Raw genomic sequence first — 19,957 nt, forward strand, 5'->3', positions numbered from 1 at the left:
ATAATATTCATAATTTAGTAAAAAAGGTTAATTTGAAATGCCCATTCAAAAACTCTTAATGTAACTGCTTGATATATTTTTTTGGTTATGATTTTAGAACTAAATTTCTATCTTTAGAAGATTTGGGACAACTCTTGAGGATGTGAAGAAGTAAAGGCAAAGATTGGAAGGCATAAAAAAATCAAACAAGAAAAGGGAAATAAATAAAGACCTTATTAGAAAAGTTTTTTTGGATATATATGGTCAAAATTATTGTCAAATTTCATAATACATACATACATACATACAATACATAAAACATTTGATAATTTTCTTTGATGTCATTGTGTGTTCCAAATCTCCCTTAACATTACTCCACGCCAGGGTAGGGAGTATTGGGGCATTTTATATACTAGGAACCAATTTTATCTTTCAATCCACAAATTTTTGAATAGCACCGTTATAAAATAGAAGAATATGGCAACTAATTAAAAAAACAATGGAAAATTAATAAAGTAAAACTCTCCCAAATAATCCCGCTCTCTATACACAGGATCTCTTTCCAGAGTTCTGTATCTTCTTCCAAAAAGAAAAACGAACTGGTTTATCTCATCGACGTTCCTCAAACTCTGCTGGTCAGTCATTTATTTGGGACTGTGATACATAAAACTTATAGCCTACGATTTTCTGGCTAACTAAACATTCTCACTTACCCCTTTAGCTACTAGCAACTCTCTGCTTTATGGACATTGGACACAATTTTAAACGATACCTTCACCACTCTTCGGTGTTGCGGTGTTTTTTATTTTTTTGTTATTGTTTAAATTGCATGATGGCTAAAATATACCGTGTAGTATATGTATAATCTAATTGTTACGAATTAATCTCACAACTTAAGCCTGATTGCAATGTAATACAGTAATAAATGGAAAAGATATCAATGTTATGTTGACTTTATCATGTTTAAAAAAATCTCATATCGGTTCATAATTTTTATTAAATGTATATTATTCAGTCAAGTTCATCTTCGTATCCGTCTGGTAAAGGATTTGTGGCTGGATTATGGAAAAATGTTTTCGTACCATCTCCCCATGGGAATCTTTTGTCCCTCTTACGTAAATATTCGTATTTAATAAAAGGTGGTCTTTCGCATTCTCTCAATGATTTTTTGTACATAGCATTCATAGCTGCTAAACTTATAACCGGTATTCCAAGTAGGAAAAATAGAGTTTTGTAAATCTTGTATCCACCTTCATGACTTGGTGGTGGGATGCCTTGACCTGATGGAGTGCATAGTTTACTTAAAAAACGATTTGAAACATCGGGTATTACTTGAGAAATGAAATTTTGCATTATACTGCGAATTTTAGTTGAGTGATTGAATTGACGTATGATTGATGTCTAAATGAACTGTCAAATACGTCAAAATTTGCTCGTATCACTTCTCAAGCAAGTGCCATCGTAGAGGTCATTTTTTATTTTGTTCTTGGATTGTTTTTAGTTTCTTATCGCAAACTAGAATAAGTTAAAGGCAAGTGGAGTCAAGAGAGACAAATTTCATCAATTTTCATATCTCGTATGATTGCAATGTAATGTAAATAAGTAGCATGATTTGAAAGAATGTAAGGAGCCCTTTTCTCATCAATTGAGTAGTCCAGCAAAAGGATGGGCTTTCATTTGCACAATTCATTCTCTTCTAACATTACTACGAAGCGTATGGACCTCAGCTTTGAGCAAATCAACTCAAAGTTGCGATTAATACTGATGATACATCAGTTACAAATCTTTTAACTTCTTTTAACTTGTATACGTGCATTGTAAGTGATATAATGTGAACAAGTAGCTTGAAAACCCTTTCATTATGAATTAAGAAGTTAAAAAAAAGTTGGGTTCTCATTCACACAATTCATCACCTCTTTTTCCATGCAGTCAGAAAGCATTTTGACCAGCATCCCAAAGTTGGGTTGAATATTGATGGTACAACAAGACTATCAATGGTTATAAAAAAAATTGCATGGAAAAAGAAGCACAGGACTCATATTATTAGTAGTAGATTTGCACGTAGATTAACAACTATATGAAGAGTTAAATCTCTCAAATACCTCGGAAATCTAACTGAAAAATGAAGTAATAAATTATTCATTCAAAATACAAATTCAGAAAACTATCATTTGATCAGCTGTAGCCTAGGACAAGGAGATATGGACGCTTACAATAGCCGACAAAGAAAACCTCTAGAAATTTGAAAGAATGATGAACGTTTGGGGGAATACTTAAAGTAAGGCATCAGCTCCAAGGTGTAACTGGAAATTATAGTAAAATGCAGTTAGAGTGTGTTGTCTAAAAAAAAATTCCTGAGAACAAAGGACGTCTTTCAAGATATATCCGCTTTCATATCATTCAAATGCATTACCTACCCTTACTCAAATTGCTTCCCCTCGTATAATGATTAGCTTTCATTGGTTTACAGTACTGTCTAAGCGTACCTTAGTGCGAGAACATTAACATTTGCTCGTCTCAGTTCTTCATAATATATTGTGTTAATGTTAGTGTTATAATTACTACAACATAAGGGAATTTTTAATTTTTTTCTCATGGGAATCAATAGAAACTTTAGACAAGAGATGAACTCGCAACCTTAAGCAAATTAACACAAAGCTCCTCTCTAAGTCTGGTTTTCTCAAAATTATACGAAAGTAGAACTTACAGAGGTCATCAAAAAGAAAGAGCAGAAAAAGCAAAGTTTGTAGTATATTTGAGTGAAATCCATTATATATATTGGGTTGAAAACAAAGTAATTTCGGTTCTGTAGTATAAAATAGAATATTTTTTCTAATAACAAAGAGTAGTTTTCAATTAATTATATTTATTCCATTTTTCTCAATGACCTTTTGCCATCTTTCCTTCAGCTTTATTCCGCGCTCATAAAATTTCTGGTTCCTATCAGCAAAAAACTGAACCAGTTGGGATTGAAGGTCATCGCCATTGTGAAAGTTTGACCATTCAAAGAATTCTGCTAACTTCGAAATAAATGGTAATCATATAGTGCCAGATTAGGGTTGTATGGGGGATGTGGCATCACCTCCCAGCCAAGCTGCAATAGTTTCCCATGATTGCCAAAGATGTGTGAGCCTTGTATTATTATGGTGGAACCCTACACCATTCCGATTTGACAATTCTGGTCGTCTTTCTTCGATTGCTTCATCCAGTTTCATTAATTGTTGATAGTAAACGTCATAATTGATCGTTTGGTACCTTCGAAATAGCTCATAAAACACAATATCTTTGTAATCCCACCAAACTGACAGTATGAGCTTTTTTGGTTTTTTTTTAGCTTTCGATGTGATCTCATTTCGTATATGCTGCATATCGCAAATGTTGTTTTTTCGTATTAAATAAATATCTTTCAATTCGCGAGGTATCCAAATATCAAGCTTTTTAAGTAGCCCAAGACATTTTAAGTGTTTTTCATATACATGTAGACCCTCTTGAACAGTTATATTACGATCCACTTCAGTTATGACTTTGATTTGGTCATCATCAACTTCAGTAGGCCGACCAGAACGTTGCTCATCTTTGAGGAAAATATCTCCAGAACGGAATCTTCTATACCAATTCTGACACGTGCGCTCTGTTGAATAATTACACTTCACATATTTCTTTGTGAGCCGCAGTAGCTTTCTTTCCTTTACTGAAATAAAAAAGTAAAATATGCCGAAAATAGTCGTTTCTGCACTCCATTTAAAATTAATCCACAACTAATAGCTTCAATAAAAATCACAGCACTAACAAAGTTATTCAAGAGCAACCTTATATTTAACAATAGATTTACAAGTAAATGGGCAACTTATATAAAGAGCTAAAATCATTCAAATATCTCTCTAAACTGAAATAGTTAAGGGAGCTCAGCTTTAACGACGTAGTATTTAAATACTAGAATATAAATCCATTACAAAATATCTTGTGTCCAAATGTATATGCATAATCGATATATGGACGCTGAAAAGAAAAAAAATTTCTAAGATTTAGAATAATGGTCAAGGAAAATGATAGGAGTAAAAGAAAAGGAGAAGGCTCAAGAAGCGTTGGATGAAAGGTGTTACCTATTAGAAACTTTGTTTCAAGATTTGTTTAGTTACAGACAAAAATTATTGGAAGAAACTGCTAAGTAATTAGATCTTATATTGTCTCAGGAAAGCTTTGACTTCCATAGTAACTTTTTCATATCAGTATAAAGTATTGTCTGAATGAATTTAGATACCAAAAATTTGCTAAGACAGTCTCATATAATCTTAAGCAATGCCCAAAGTTTGTTCTTGTCATTGTAATTATACTGTTAGCTTGCAAACCTATTGTATCTTTATATTTTGAACATTTCTGTTATTATCATTGTTCATTATGTAAATCTCTGTATAAATACACTTACAAGTCTTGAATATTTATATTTGAAATATTTTTTTTATATGATAACCATTTCCATGGTAAAATTTACTTAGTTTCAAAAACTATGTTCTATGAATATGCAAAATAGTTAACTATAATAATTCCAAGGTCGTAAATTATTAATAAAATATGAAGGAAAAGAACTGATGTCTGTTGATGTTAAGTATTCGATTTTATTTTGACAATATACTCACAGATTTTCCTTGCTCCAAAATTACATAATATTCATTAAGTAGATAGTTTCAATCAACTTGCTCAATAATTTTGGCAATAAAACAATATAATAAATAATAAATGTATTATGGTGAGATCTAGATCTGTCTAAAAAACGTTATAGTCGTGTATATGGTTCTCTAATGATCAGAAATATGGAACTATAGAAACTGATATGAAACGAAGATAATTGTGAAAAAGGGCACAAATATTTAGATACCTTAATAACTGAGGGTCTTCTTTCAAAGTTGCCTAATTTGTACAAACTCTTCCTATTACATCAATTTTTCTTCTAATTTGTATTTCCAAATGTTTAATTCATCATCTAAAGTAACATTCTGAATATTATTGTTTTTAAAGATATATAAAGCAATGACTCCACAAGTTCAAAAGGCTTACCAAACAGTAATGTTCTGCAAATATAAAGGTGCAAAAACTTGTGGGTTATCACCACTCCAAATGCGACAATTATGTTTATTTACGTTCTTACTCAAACACAAATTGAGTCCATCGGAAAACAATTATAAAAATATAAATATCACCTTGTAATTTAGACGAATTTACAACACACACGATAGTCATTTAGCTTGATTTGACATAAGTTTAATCACGAAAGCTCTTAATCAAGATCCTCCCGTGAAATCTTTCATAAAGTGGAAGGACATAATCCCAGTTACTGAGAACGGCAACTACTGCAATTGCAATTGATTGAATTGGTTCTTTTTGAATGCTTTCTTGTACAGCAGCTACAGCTTCTTCAGTGCGCATTTCACAGGCTGCACATTATCACTAAAGGCCCTTTCACACCAAACGAATCCGAATCAATCAGAATCACTCCGAATCAAGTTGAATCTGATTGACCAAGATTCGGCTTCGAGCGCTCCGTTTAAATGTGAAGGGACTCTTTTCCCGCCTTCAGACCGGACGAATCTGGTTCAATCAGGTTTGATTCGAGGTCGCACTTGATTCAACCTGTCAGATTCCTCGTCCGGTCAGTCTTGAATCAACAACCATACGAGATGGACGGGGAGTTATTAATTTTAAAAGTTAAAGAAAATAGTGCGATTTATGATGCCAATGATAAAAGTCACAGCAACAGAAATCTCATATCTTCTGTGTGGAGGAAAATTGACGAAGATTTAAACATTCCAGGTAAGAATTATTCTGGTTGATTCAGCTGGTGTGAAAGAGTGGAGATGACGAATCAGATTTAACTTGATTTGGAATGATCCAGATTGATTCGGATTCGTTTGGTGTGAAAGGGGCCTAAGAGTTAACTTGATTCGATTCCACGCTGAAGAATGATAATACGAGGACGGTCCAAAAGTACCTGGCCTGGCCGTCGTATGTGATACAATACTTTTATTTGAATGGCATTAGCCCACCCAATATAAAAACTGCACCAGATTCTACTCTGGTTGAGACTGCTCCTTCGTACAGCAGTAGAATACTGGTTAGCAGAGTTTAAACGAGGTCGTATGACCTACGAAGATCAGCATCTCAGTGGTCGACCAAATGAGGTAACGAATCCAGAAATGTTGGAAAAATCCACAAATGGTACTGGATGATCGTCGAATGAAAATGCTTGAGCTAGCAGACATATAAGGCATTTCAAAGAGTGCGGTATATCGCATATTAACTGAAAATTTGGACATGGGAAAGCTGTGCGCAAGATGGGTGCCGTTTTTGCTCAAAACAGAACAAAAATAGCTTCGTAAAAATGTAAAAATGAATTTTTGCGCCTTTCTTTGACTATGGATGAAACATGGGTCTATCACTTCGCACTCGAAACAAAACAATGGACTGAATAGGGAGAATCGGCTCCAAAGGAGGTAAAGACCGATCCACCTGCAGGCAAGGTAATGGCGTCGGTTTTTTGGGTTGTGCGTGGGATAATTTTCATTGATGTTCTTGAGAAAGGAAAAACTATCAACGATGAGTATTTTACGAACTTATTGTAACGTTTGACGGTAGAAATCAAGCAGAAACGGCCGCATTTGGCTGAGAAAAAAGTTTTTTTTTATCAAGACAATGTACCAGGTCACACATCTGTTATTGCAATGGCCATAATTAATGAAATCAAGCTTGAGTTGCCACCTCATACACTCTATTCGCCAGATTTGGCCCCCTCGGATCATTTTCTGTTCCCAGACTTGAAAAAATGGCTCGATGGTCAAAGGTTTTGCAAAAATAAAGAGGTGATATCGGCAGTTATGTTATATACAAATAAATATATTTGTTTCCAAATCTTTTGTATTATCTTTGTTGGGCCAGGTACTTTTGTAAGTTTGATTAACAGAACCATGATTTTGATAACAAAAATTTTCAAACATTGCTCTGATGTAATAATAATTGAATGTACATCCAAACTGAAGAAACAACTGTTAAATGGATTGTGAAAGAAAGCGGTATTGCCAACTTGAAGTTGTGAACCTCTAAAACACCTTGTAGGAAGCAGAAGCTTAAAATGATTTGGACACCTTTTCCGGATACAAAACAATGAAAATTATTTCAATGAACCTTAAAAAAATAAAATATACATAATGCTCAAGTAGATGTTTTAACTAAGAAGGCAGAGACCTCTAAAATGCATATTCAAATATATAATCGAAAGCAATATTCCAAATAAACAATGCTTTAGTAATTTATTATTTTGCACAAAAAAATGTGGGTACAATTTTGGGTTTTTCAAGCTGCATAGCTTTTTTATTGGAAAAGCAATGTAAAACACTTCCTTAATGAAAATTGCAAATTCACTACAACAATTCGTGCCTCGTAGTTGATACCAAATGAAAAAAAAATGTAAGTATGTATTTCGTTATCAATCCATAGTAGATTTTGCATTCGAGAGAATGTTTCCGGAAGGACATTTCTATAGATATGATTGACAACAGTACTAAAATAGTTACGTGCATATTTCATAGTCATTATAACATACTTTTGATCGCTCTATTTAAAGTGGAAATTTTTTTATATATTTGTTTCTTATTTATTACGAAAAAATTTGAATTGCTTATTTATAATGCATAATGTATAAATCCGTCTATTTAAGTTTTTTATAGCAAAAAATTGTGGATAAAAAATTATGATCATCGACAGTACTACGTAATTTTATAGCACATTATAAATATTATCTATAATTTCGAAATTTGGATATCATTTTTACGATGCTGTAAAATTATTATCTGGGGACTGTGGGAACTTGGAAAATGGGGAAGAAGTTATGATATAATACCGCACCATGAACGTTCAGATTGTGTAACATACTTGAAAGTAATTGTAGGAGTAATACAAATTCAAAACGTTCATTGTTTTTATTTAAATTAACATAGACGTTCGTGTTAATGAAACTTGACAGAAAATATTGTCGAATTATTTCATCATATCACTATAATGTGACTCTCCGTTAATTTTAGAATATAAACAAAAGTTGTAAACAAATTATTTCATAATAATTTCGCGAAATAAAATATGTACAGAGTAAATAACATATTGGATGAAATTTTTTCATGAAAAGTATATTCTTTGGTACAAACATTTGATACAACAGCAGTACAGAAACTAAAAAAAGATAAAGCAGCAAACTACGACTACATTACCTCAGGAATTATACAAATTTTGGGATTTAAAAACGATAAAAAATGTTTTACTGGAAATTTATATGGAAAAAATAAACAGATCTGGAAAATATAGCAATAAAAAAATTTTAAATTTTCCGTAATGCGATCGTAGCGCAGTCTGTCGGGTTAACAACTATTTATTATTAATTATTCGAATGAACATTATCGATTGGACCGAATTGTGAATCTGAACTATTCTCGAATCTTCTGGAATGGCCAGAAAATTAAAATCGGTTTAGCCGTTTATGAGGAGTTTATATATATGAAGATTATCATCTTCAAACAGTATTCCAGCTTGTTAGGAAAATTTCTGGAAAAAATAGTGAAATCCAACAACCTTTTTATACAAAAATTCAAATGTGCAACATGTCGATACTCTGTATTGTAAATACATGATACCTATATAGGGTGTTCAGGAAGTTGTTGCCTAAATTGGGTAAATACTGTGAACAGTCGTGGGAAAACCATCGATTACTTCCAATATATTTTGTTCTACATTTGGTAGTAGTTCGAATTCAATTGAACGTAACTTTACTAGTCTTTTGCCTTCTCCTACTTCCCTGTACATTTGAATACTCGTAAGTAAACTAGTCTTAAAGTAACATAACAGTTATTCATAATTATTACAGTGTGAAATTTGGTAATAAATTATATGAAAAAAAGCGCAATCATAATGCATACAGCTACTCTTCGAGATAAGGCATGATAAAATAAAAGATAAATTAAGAAATTTCTCAGAAATGTTGTTAATTTGAAAAAGTTGCACGTATTTATAATAGAATAGAACGTATTGTATGTTAGACAGCATCATATACAGTTTCCACTTGGCAGGGTTTGAAAGTGATTAAAGTAATCAACGTTTCTGGTTTAAATTTTTTTTATAAAACTCTGATAGAATATGCACATCTAAAAATTGCAATAACAAGCGAGCAACTAATTTTCCAGTTAATAACAAGTTGCGTTTTATAAATAATAACGGCTCCTGCATGCGATATTACATAAGTTTTCAATTATTTTTAGGTATGTCTAGTAATATGAGAGTGTGCAAAAAACATTACTCATAATCAAGGATGTCGTGGCAATAAATATATATTATTATTTTTCTCAGATATTCAACACGTCAAAACATGTCTTCACACATTCGTATGTTGATGAAGAAATTAAAAATACGAGTGCGGTTTGACAGACTTTTCAATGAAAAAATTATTTTACTGTGAAACATATCAGATAAAGGATGTACTATATCTCCTTCACTCTTTACTTTTTAATCTGGAGAAATATTTAAAGAAGAAGAAGGTGTCACGGTGGATGGAACAATTGTCAACAATATACGCTACGCTGATGATACTCTTTCAATAGTCAGTTCGTTCGAAAAACTACAAAGACCCATAGACAGCCTTGTCTGCTACACTACAACTTGATATAAATAAGACTAAATATATGGTCATAAATAAACAAAAAACTGCACCAGAAAGTAAAATTACGGTTAATAACGTAGACCCAGTAGACCTGGGAACCTAAAAAGCCAAAGCGTCATCAAATTTAGCTCAAAGAAATCCTCTGCAGCTATGATTCAAACTTCATCTGCGTATGAGGATGGCACGATGTTAAAGATAAGCTGGATCAATGAGTTACAGGTTTTTGAGCGCATGAACCAAACCTCACGCAAATTATAATACTTTCGTCATATGATGCGCAACATTGTAAAGTACGAGCTTCTTCACTTGGTAATGCACGGTAAAATAATGGGTACGAGGAGCATCACGATCAATCAGCTCAACTATTCCGCGCAACAGTGAATAAAGCAATGATAGTCAATATGATAGCTAATATGGAAGCCAACTGTGATGGCACCCAAAGAAGAAGAAATCAGATCAGGCGAATATGGCAAATGAGGTGTATTGTGTTCTGATAGAACAAAAATCTTCACTTCAACAAATATAGTCGTTTTTTTCAAACTCGACATACAAATGTATCTAAAAATCATTCTTAATATCGGTTAGATATAATTTTTCTCTTTTCTGAATAATTATTAAATATAACATCTTTGAAATCTCGAAAAAAACTGTGCAATGACTCCAGTGGGCGAAAAAAATATTTTGAACGTTCCTGGAGTAGTTACAGAAAGTAAATAACATTCCCGGATGTTTATATGGTCATTTTTAGATTCAGAAACATACCATTTATTCAATTAGAGACTTTTGTGATAATATTTACGAAAGTATTTCTTCAACACTCGTGATACTATTGAAATTTACTCAATAACAAAAATACTCATGTTTAGAGAATTTTGCTAAACTTTAAAATATGAACATTTCAAAAACGAACTAGTAATTCGGTTAATAACAAAGGGAACTAAATAAAATGATCATAATATGATTATTTCATTCATGATAAAATTATGCAATTTTTCCTGTTGTATTATTTGATAAATTATGCAAAACTAAAAATATTCCAGAGGTAGTGCTTTAAAGTTTTTTTGTGTTTTTCTGTATTCTGGACCTCTCATGTTTTTTATGGAGGAAACAACTGTAAAAAACGTCTATTTTGAAAAAACAAATTCTACAAAAAAAAATTCAACACCATAGGCAACCAATTAACATTACCTGACGTATGAAATTCAGCTTCTTTCATAACAAACTAACCTATAAAATGTCACTCATAATCGAACCAATATATTTTCAGTTCCATTAATAACCACCTAGCCTATAAAAATTGAATATCATTTATAATGTAACCAATAAATATTAAAAATTATTCATGACCTAATCTAGCCTATAAATATTAAATGTCATTTACAATCTAACCAATGAAAACTAACAACGATTTCCATAACAACCAGAAACAAAAATCTTTCTATCAAGTGTCAATTTGAATATTGATTTTTGAATTTAATTAATTTAACTCTTTTTCAAAAAAACAGTAAACTTTAGAACACGACGACTCTCAACTAATTAATACAAATAATTTTTATTACTTTTATATTTCTATAGATATTTCTGAATTGTACTTTGACGATAATTTCAGTCCCTGATGATGAATACATGGAAATATATTAGAATTACTACACTTTAAGAGTTTAATTTTGCCACAATCCCACAGAATATCAGCAAATTACATTACTTTACACACTAAATTGAAGAATTGCATATTCTTTTCTAGTTTTTTTCAAATTATTTTAGATAAATTGGTAATCGATTATTTATGTTTATAATAATAAAAATATAAAGATTTTCTTCTTGTATCCAGAGTACTAACTAGCCTCTCATACAGTCAATCCATCTAAGCTTCAGCGTTCCAACAGATTCGGCACTGGAGATCCACGTGAAGCATATTCTTCTATAAGGGATTGTGCTATGGTATCACTTGTTATTTCTAGTTATCTGCATCAACTTTTTTAACCTGTTCTAACCAATCCAGTAAACTTTGAACTACTTCTGCTGTTTTTGGATTCCTTTTAGTTGGTATTACTTGAAGATCTAATAAACAACTTGACATATGAGCTAACGAATGAAAAAATTGATTTCAAAACATTTCTGATTCATCCATCCGCACGACTTGACTCACCCACCACAATCCCGCAAGCACTTAACCACCTCTGTGATGACTCCATAGCCAACAAGCATATTTTTTGAGAAAAATACCCTTAAGCTGAATTGTACCAGTCTTAACTTTGTGATGATTTTGATTTGCGTGTGGTCTTATTTGTAAATGTAAATGAGAGCCGGTCCTGTGTATTATCCTTCCAATTTTACCGATACAATCCTATATTTACATATTTGGTTGAAACTAACAAATAGAATGTCTTTTTTAACCAGAGTTGCATCGAACAGTAAAAATACTTTTCTAAAGAGAATACAAATGACAAGCAAGAATTCTTCTAAGAAATTCTGCACAAGATAGTTGTTATATATCCATACTGGGTGTTCGCAATTGCAGGTTTCACTTTCGCAAAACCGAATCAGAAAAGGCCAACTTCGTCTATATTCTATTAAAAAAATGAGACTGATCTACATTCAACGCTTCCATTCCCGTGAAAACATTCCTCAAACAAAAAAAACGTCATAGCTATTAATACTTATGTAATAAAATTCCAAAAATACGATCATATTGTTGAAGAGAGTTTCTAATTACTATAGGATAAAGTGAAGTACTATATTGTTCGAATTAATTGGGACAAATTGAGAAAACCTGTTCACTTTACTCAGATTAAAGTGGCTATATATTAAGTATGTCCCTCTTTGGCATAAATAACCTTAACAACACATCTTGGTATTAACTGCACTAATTTAGCCGGCTTGCTATTGACTTCATCATCGTGGAACCAGACCTGTATCATTTTTTTGTGGTGCAATTCATGTTACATTTCTTGAGATTATGCCATAAGTTTTCAATTGTATTTAGGTCCGGTGAATAACCAATTAAGTACTACTATTAAGTTTTCCCGTTTGATTGAACCAATTTCAAATTGTGACAAGGGGCTACGTCATATTGAAATATTCCATCCAATTTTTCCATGAATGGAATAAATAATCCTACGATGTCATATAAAATTTCCAATGCCATTTGTTGTAAAAAAACCTAAAATATCTGTTCAGAAGGGAAGCCAGGAAGGAATGCAAATGGGCTAAATCTTACGGGGAAATTTCTCTATTGCCATCAATATCAATTGAAAAGCTATTTTTGAAAAAACTCTAAACTATTATAGGAGGAAATGTGCGCATTGAAGAATTTAGATTCCATGGGAAACATTCGACAATATACCAAGTACATAGATTCGCAGATCTAATTCAGATTTATGAAGATGAAGAAGTAGGTTCTGCTCTGTTTTTAGATATTTTCAAAGCGTTTGATAAATACTAGCATGAAGGACTCATCAAGGAATGGAACAAATTATTGCAAAATATTGGGATCTTATTATTATATGACATGAACAACATCAAAATCAACACATTTGCGGAAGATACCAATCTCCTTTCAACAGGAACAAATGTGGAAGATGCTATACAAAAGCTTGAAACAACCACCAATTAATAAGTGGACATAAATTTTACAAACACAAACAAAAATCAAAACTTACCAATGGCATTAAAGGGAGGCACTATAAGGAAACTAGTTGTTAAGTTAAGTTGGAAGGAGCATGTGAGAAAGGAAAGGAAAGAACTAAATACAAAATTGGGTTATCGAGCGAAAATACCAAATGTCTACACTTTGTAAATTGCTAAATCTGTAAATACTACATCTGTAAGGCGGTGCCAGATAAATTAAAATTCGATCCATTCAAATATTTCGAAACTTGATACTATTATGAATGCTCCATTCTATAATCAAAATGCAAATTTGCATAGGAACCTCAACAAAGCAAAAGTTAAGGAAGAAATAAAGAGATAGTACCAAAAGCACGAAGAAAGGATACATGATCATGTCAATTCCAGCTATTCGATCAATAGGACCTAAAGATAAGACTGAAGAAGACAAAAGCTTAAGACCTGGTGTAAATACTAAGTGAAAGTGTAAAAGTAGAACACAGTGATAAGGGAAAATTCACAGTTAAGAACTGGGTGATAAAATTGGTTGCTAGCTCTAAAAATTATTATTTTCCAATCGTAAATACTTCAAGATGGGTATTTTTTAACCCATACTAAGCGTTCTGCTATAATATTTCGAGCTAGAAAATGTTTTTTATCAGGTTTGTTGGCTTTGCTGTCAATGTTCAAAAACTTTTCCAAATACTTTTTCTTTGAAGCCCACATTTTCATTATCTTTTATTATTTAGCATATCTTCGTAAATTTGCTTATTTCTTAACCCTTTTAGATACAGGTACTTGATAATGGCTCGATACTCCAATTTTTGGATTTTCACAATTTCGGTGGACATCTTCTTTCTTTATTCTTTCTTTTAATTTATTGCGTTCACTTTTTTGACGTCAAACTTTACACTGACACTTCTAATAAGTTTTGTTTATGCATGGAACTCGTCTAGGCTAACTAGATATCAATACATCCTCGTATATATTTTAAAAACAGTGTTACTGAGGCAGAAACGAGACTTTTGGCATTTGGACCTACCAGTTTTGCTTGCAAGACAAGATCCTTCTCAAATGTAGATAAACCAAATCTTATGGTAAAAACCGTTCGTTTTGAATACGGGGGCTTTTAAAAACATTGGATTTTCGAATTGGATGTTGTGTTAGCGATTATCGGAAGCGGAAGTGATTAGTATCTATCACATATAATTGAATATTTTGAAGGGGATGTGATGACACTGGGGAATCGTGAACGATATATAGAGGAAGCAGTGGAAAATTTCATGGAATCAGCGATTAAGGGAATCGTTTGGCTCTTCCCGAACACAAATAATGTGATAATGTATAAGCAATTCAACACCAATTCATTCCAAGAGAAGCATTCTGGAAATATATTTGATCATGGATTACTAATCAAGGATGGTATAATATAGAGGAGTTTAATTTAAATTTTTTTTTGGCTACAGTTCAAAATATTCCCGTGTCTATTGACTATACCTTGTATGAACTGAAAACCTTATCTATATAAACAGATATTATTCACAAAAAATACACGTATAAGAACTAATTTGAAGTATTTGTGTTTTTTTGTTAAGAAATAAGACATCGAGTGTTGATAAGTTGGAATAAGAGTAATCGCTCTTAACCATCGCTACATTTCTTTCATTGTTTTTTCTCATTTGTTATAAAAAAGCTGTGTACAGATAACATTAATGTGTATTTATGAGAAATTTATGTCTTTATGCTACTCGAATCATACCCTCAATAAATATAAGATAATACCGTTTAAAAGCTGTTCTAATCTTTCAATCTTACTATAATTATTGTGCGCAAAAGGATTTTATAACCAGCTAGTCCTGGTGTAAAAAGAATGATGAATGTACAATGTACGTAGGATGCTATCAAAAAACGTAGTAATAACATATATTTAGTGACAATAGAATTAAAGAAATTTCATATTTTCTGGTAGGTAGGTAATTTTTCAGGTTTATTTATTTCAATTAAATTCATATAAAATTGATTTTGTGTTATATTCGTACATTGTAATATTTTCCATACCATTCACAATCAATATTTACCATTCTACGACTCATTTTGATATTCTTTAACATCTTCTATTGACCACTGGGTAGGATAACTATAAAGAGGAAGTTGACACCATAATAACATCAGTTTTAATTTTAGAGGTGCTATATATATCAAATATGTTTCCCTACTAACTTATCTAATTGAAAAAAATATTAAATTTCCAACTCGGCAAATTTCCATTCGTCTACCTGCAATCATATCATTCACTGTTTCTAAAGAAGCGCTATACTTTGAATTTGAACTGCAATTTTCCGATTAGATTTTTCCCTGACTTCTTTGGAAGTCATAAGGACCTTATCAGGTCGAAACAAGATTAACTAAATTTAGGGCAATCCTGACAAGGTCCACGATATGATCGCATGGATAACCCTATTTAAAATAACTTTCCATCATCTTCCCTTGATCACGTTCATTCCTCTGGATCACCTTATAACAATAAAATACGAGGGTCGTTTTTTTTCAGTCTCCGATCGCTCCGTGCAGGAGCTACGCGAGCAGAAGAAAACGGGCATGTACGGTAGGCGACTGAGAAGCTCTTGCACTACACACGCCGCCATTTTGACTTTAAGTCGTCAGTCGGCGTTGTGCTACAGCCACGTAAACCTATCCGCCATTATTGATGCTCCCGCCAAGTGTGAATTGCGAAATGTGAATCGTCTTCCACAGGCTGAAGGCCATAGTGCTGCAGAAATCCATCAATGAGTCGTGTGTATGAAGAGAACTTCATGAGTGATGATGTTGTGTGTGAAAGTTTAATAATGCGCATCATGAAGGGGCCAAGAACGAGTTGACAGAATGGTTAAAGAAAACCGCAGATTCACCATTACTACTTTGTCTACGGAATTTTCAGAAGTTTCGAGTTCTGTTTTGTACTCTACTTGAATTCATTGGCTGCAACTTGCTTTAAAGAGGGTATTGGAAAGCTTGTCCACAGATATGACAAATGTCCCAATCTCTTCGGTGACTTTTCGTCATAAAATTATAAGGTATAACAATTTGAACGCGTTCCTCCCAGGTACATTTCTGAATAGTTCTTTTGGGTGTATTGAATTGCCCGTTCTTGAATGCCGTTATTCCTTCAAGGACTGATATTATTTTCCTTCCGGATAAGATGCAATGCGAGTAAACGTCGACAGAGTTATGTTTTCAGCTACTACAAGATTGACTAAGTTTTATTTAAAATACCTGCAAGTAAGCGCAATTTCATAAAACCTCTCAAAAGAGTAGATATTCATCTCCAGATTCCACTTTGATTTATGTTAACACGTGCGCTTATTCCTGAGATTACAACATTTGAAGTTATCAACTCTGTCAAGATTTTATAACCCAAAAAAAGCCCAAACTTTTGAAAATAATTGTATTTGAAACCAGCATTACTGGTACCGACTAAATGCTGTGGAATTTAACAATTAAATACTCCTCAACTCTTAATTTTACTCGCTACAAAGATAGAGACAAGATTTCAGTGAACTCGAGCATTATTTCACGCAGTGTAATGAGAGCTTAAGCTGCAATGTTGCTGTTGCTCACTTTGCGTATGAGAGATAATAATATGTCAATAGAAAGCTGAAACATTTATCTTCAAAATGACGTAACATTCGTCAAAATCGGACATTTCTATCGGGAGTTATGGATTTTTATTCCTCGCGCTGGTTGAAAAATTCAACAATTTTTTTCAGGAATACGGTGCAATTTGGCGAAATTGTTATAAGGACCTTTTATTTTGTAAAATTTTGTGTCCTTTCTGAATATACAGTTTTTTTTGATAAGACAATGATTTTCGCGTATTTTGCGAGGGTCGCACCCCCCTCTGGTGGTGATAAGATTCTTCATAAGTGATGTGCACGTTACGAGCTACAATTTAAAAAAAAATATCGCAGGAGCAATTTAAATTGAAGTTCCTATAGCCCTTTTTACTGGCCTATTATTGTTTTATATGAACGTGTCTTTTGTTTATAGCCTATCGGAAGTTGAAAAAAAACGGCCCTCGTATATCTTATCAGTTTATTCTGATGAGGTCCACACTAGGATAACATCATGATATTTAAAATACATGAATTCCTCTTCTGCTTTTCCTGATCATGTCCGCAATATAGGATGACCCTATTTAAAATAAATAATTTTTTATCAGGATTTTAATAAGGATAAACTGAATTTAAGTGAAAATGACGCTTTTCAACCACAAAAACAGATGAAAATATGTTGACAAACTCGTTCCTTAGAACAAGCTATTAACTGTTAAGGAACTTAGCAATGATTTTCATCTTGAAAGGATGTGGAAATATGTTTTAAATAATTTAAAAGGAATTGAAATACTGGCTTGATTCAGATCCAGATGTAATGACCCAAACTGTTGTGGAAAATGGCTATACCTCTGTGACAGAAATTCAAAGTTCTCCATGGAAAACCAGTGTCCAAATATTTGTTGTATTCACAAGCTTAACATGATTTGTTATTATTGATTAGTATAATTAATTTATTATTTCAATGACGGATTTTTTCTGGTTTCTTATCTTTCTTAAATAATTTTTTGACTTGTCTTTGTTATAGAAAATCATTTGTTGTAAACTTTTTGCAGGAAACACAAGGCAATTTGTAGCAATATACTTGAAAAGGAAGGATAATTGTTTATACTGATCAGTCATAATAGAAGCTACACTCACAATAGAAACTAGAAGAACAAAATAGATTTCCTCTTATGATTATTGTTGCGGGTAGTGAAGTTTTCCATCAAAGAATACTTCTACAGCACTTTTCTCAACTTTAAGCCAACATAGGTGTTGCATTGCCATTTTGATTCTTCCACGTCTCATGTACCGAGTTCGTTTTATATAATTTGATAATTTTCACTATTCCATTTTGGATACTATGAATTTGCCTTCAAAATGTTGTTAAACGTAGCCTTGAAATATTTACGAACTATATATTAACATATGAAAGACATGAAATCTCCAATTTAATTAAAAATTTTTATATCTTGATTAATGATATACGCTAATTTGAAATTTATTCAAGCAAATTCATATCATATTTTGTCGTGTTTACTAATACTTATATCACTTTTTGGTATTTATATCAAATATTATATAAAATGATAATAAATTATAGGGAAACAGAATTTAAAACAAATAAAGTCTACTCGTTATATTAATATCAATTCAGCTACTGTTTCTTCGCCATCATTAAACCATCTGTCCAGAAATACCAACTTGAGGTATAAAAACCGCTTCTAGTTTATTATTAATGGAAACAATTAGTAATGGTTGCCTTAAGAAAGGCATAACAGCTCCGCAATTTCGAATTTCATGCTTACTATTACAGATTCGATACATATTATTACAAAAATTGTTCTTTTTGCCGTAATCACTATATATACGTCGTATGCAGTCGTAGTAGCAATTGTTAAAGAACAGATCATCGCTCTATAAAGTTTCCAAATGAATTATCTTTTCTTCCTCATATCCTGTTTGAAAAATTATTACGTAGGCCATTTATCTATGAAATTATTTACCGTTTATTTCTAATATTAAATACAGTATTAATTCAGAGAACGTAGATTAGCTGTTCTGGAAGAAATACGAAAAATAAATACTTGATACGTCAATAATTTAAAAGTGACCCAAATTTTTCTTAGATTTAGGGAAAAACTATTATCCCGAAAGCATTGTTCAAGTATTGGAAATTGAACTGTCTACGAGGATAGTCCCAAATGTATCTGGCCTGACCTAAAGATGGCGGTAGAAATTACACAATCTATACAGCAAATGTTTCAAGTTGGAAGACGCCACGTTGTTCAGTATTTGTTTGGCAGTCGTCAATAATAACGTTTTCAGTGAATTTGTAAACATAGAAAAACTTGGCCATCGTTATATGTGATACAATACTTTTATTTGAAAGGCTTTAGTTCAATCAATTGGACGAGAACTGGAGCTCAGCGACTCCAGAAAATCTCAGGGCAAGGCTAAATATTCGAAAACAGCAGAAATATTACGAATAATAAAAATACATTATAAAAGTTTTCTCTATATCGACAGCTGCTTAAAAATACAAACGCATTTGACATTAATCAGTTGGTGGAAACCGTTTTGGTGACATTGAACCGTTGCTGCAAATCAATTTTTTCACTATATTTCAATCGTAAAGTACCTAATAGTAATAAAAAAACGGATTTGGGAGTCGTTGGACAGAAAATTTTCATTAGTCTTTGGGTAATATTGAAATAATTCGGTTCAAAAGTTTTAAGCCTGTATCTAGTAGTAGATTTGTCCATAACATTTTGTTAATTTCTATATTAAATTTTAACATGGAAAGCAGTGAATTATTTGAGTGACAAAATGTGAATAAGGGTCATTTTTCTGTTTCGGAATGATTATGATTACAGTATAAATGCGAAGATTTTAAAGTATTGTATAAGCAAGTTCCATTCGAATAAACAATGCATCTCACCATAGTAGGCAACTAAATAAATGACCAATGACCAAACAACCAACCAATAATATAAATAACAGCGGTTCATCTATAAGTGCACGTACAGCTCTTAATTTAATGCCTTCTATTGCAAAAGAAACTAATCAATTTCTATCCAGT

General features: G+C 32.2%; 2 protein-coding genes across 3 annotated transcripts in view; both read right to left on the minus strand.

The window, feature by feature from the left end:
• LOC130892736 (homeotic protein distal-less-like) overlaps positions 1–19,957 on the minus strand; it is a 173,434-nt gene that overhangs the window by 127,101 nt on the left and 26,376 nt on the right. The window lies entirely within an intron of this gene.
• LOC130892737 (cytochrome c oxidase subunit 6A1, mitochondrial-like) lies at positions 961–1,356 on the minus strand. The gene has a single exon (XM_057798308.1). It carries the CDS (start codon positions 1,330–1,332, stop codon positions 991–993), a length of 342 nt encoding a protein of 113 aa, XP_057654291.1. The 5' UTR covers positions 1,333–1,356; the 3' UTR covers positions 961–990.

Source organism: Diorhabda carinulata, chromosome 4 (genome assembly GCF_026250575.1).
Source record: "Diorhabda carinulata isolate Delta chromosome 4, icDioCari1.1, whole genome shotgun sequence".
NCBI classification, from domain to species: Eukaryota; Metazoa; Arthropoda; class Insecta; order Coleoptera; family Chrysomelidae; genus Diorhabda; species Diorhabda carinulata.

Bases quoted from the DNA above. Each gene is read 5' to 3' on its own strand.
- LOC130892737 (XM_057798308.1), bottom strand. From the start codon at position 1,332: ATGCAAAATTTCATTTCTCAAGTAATACCCGATGTTTCAAATCGTTTT.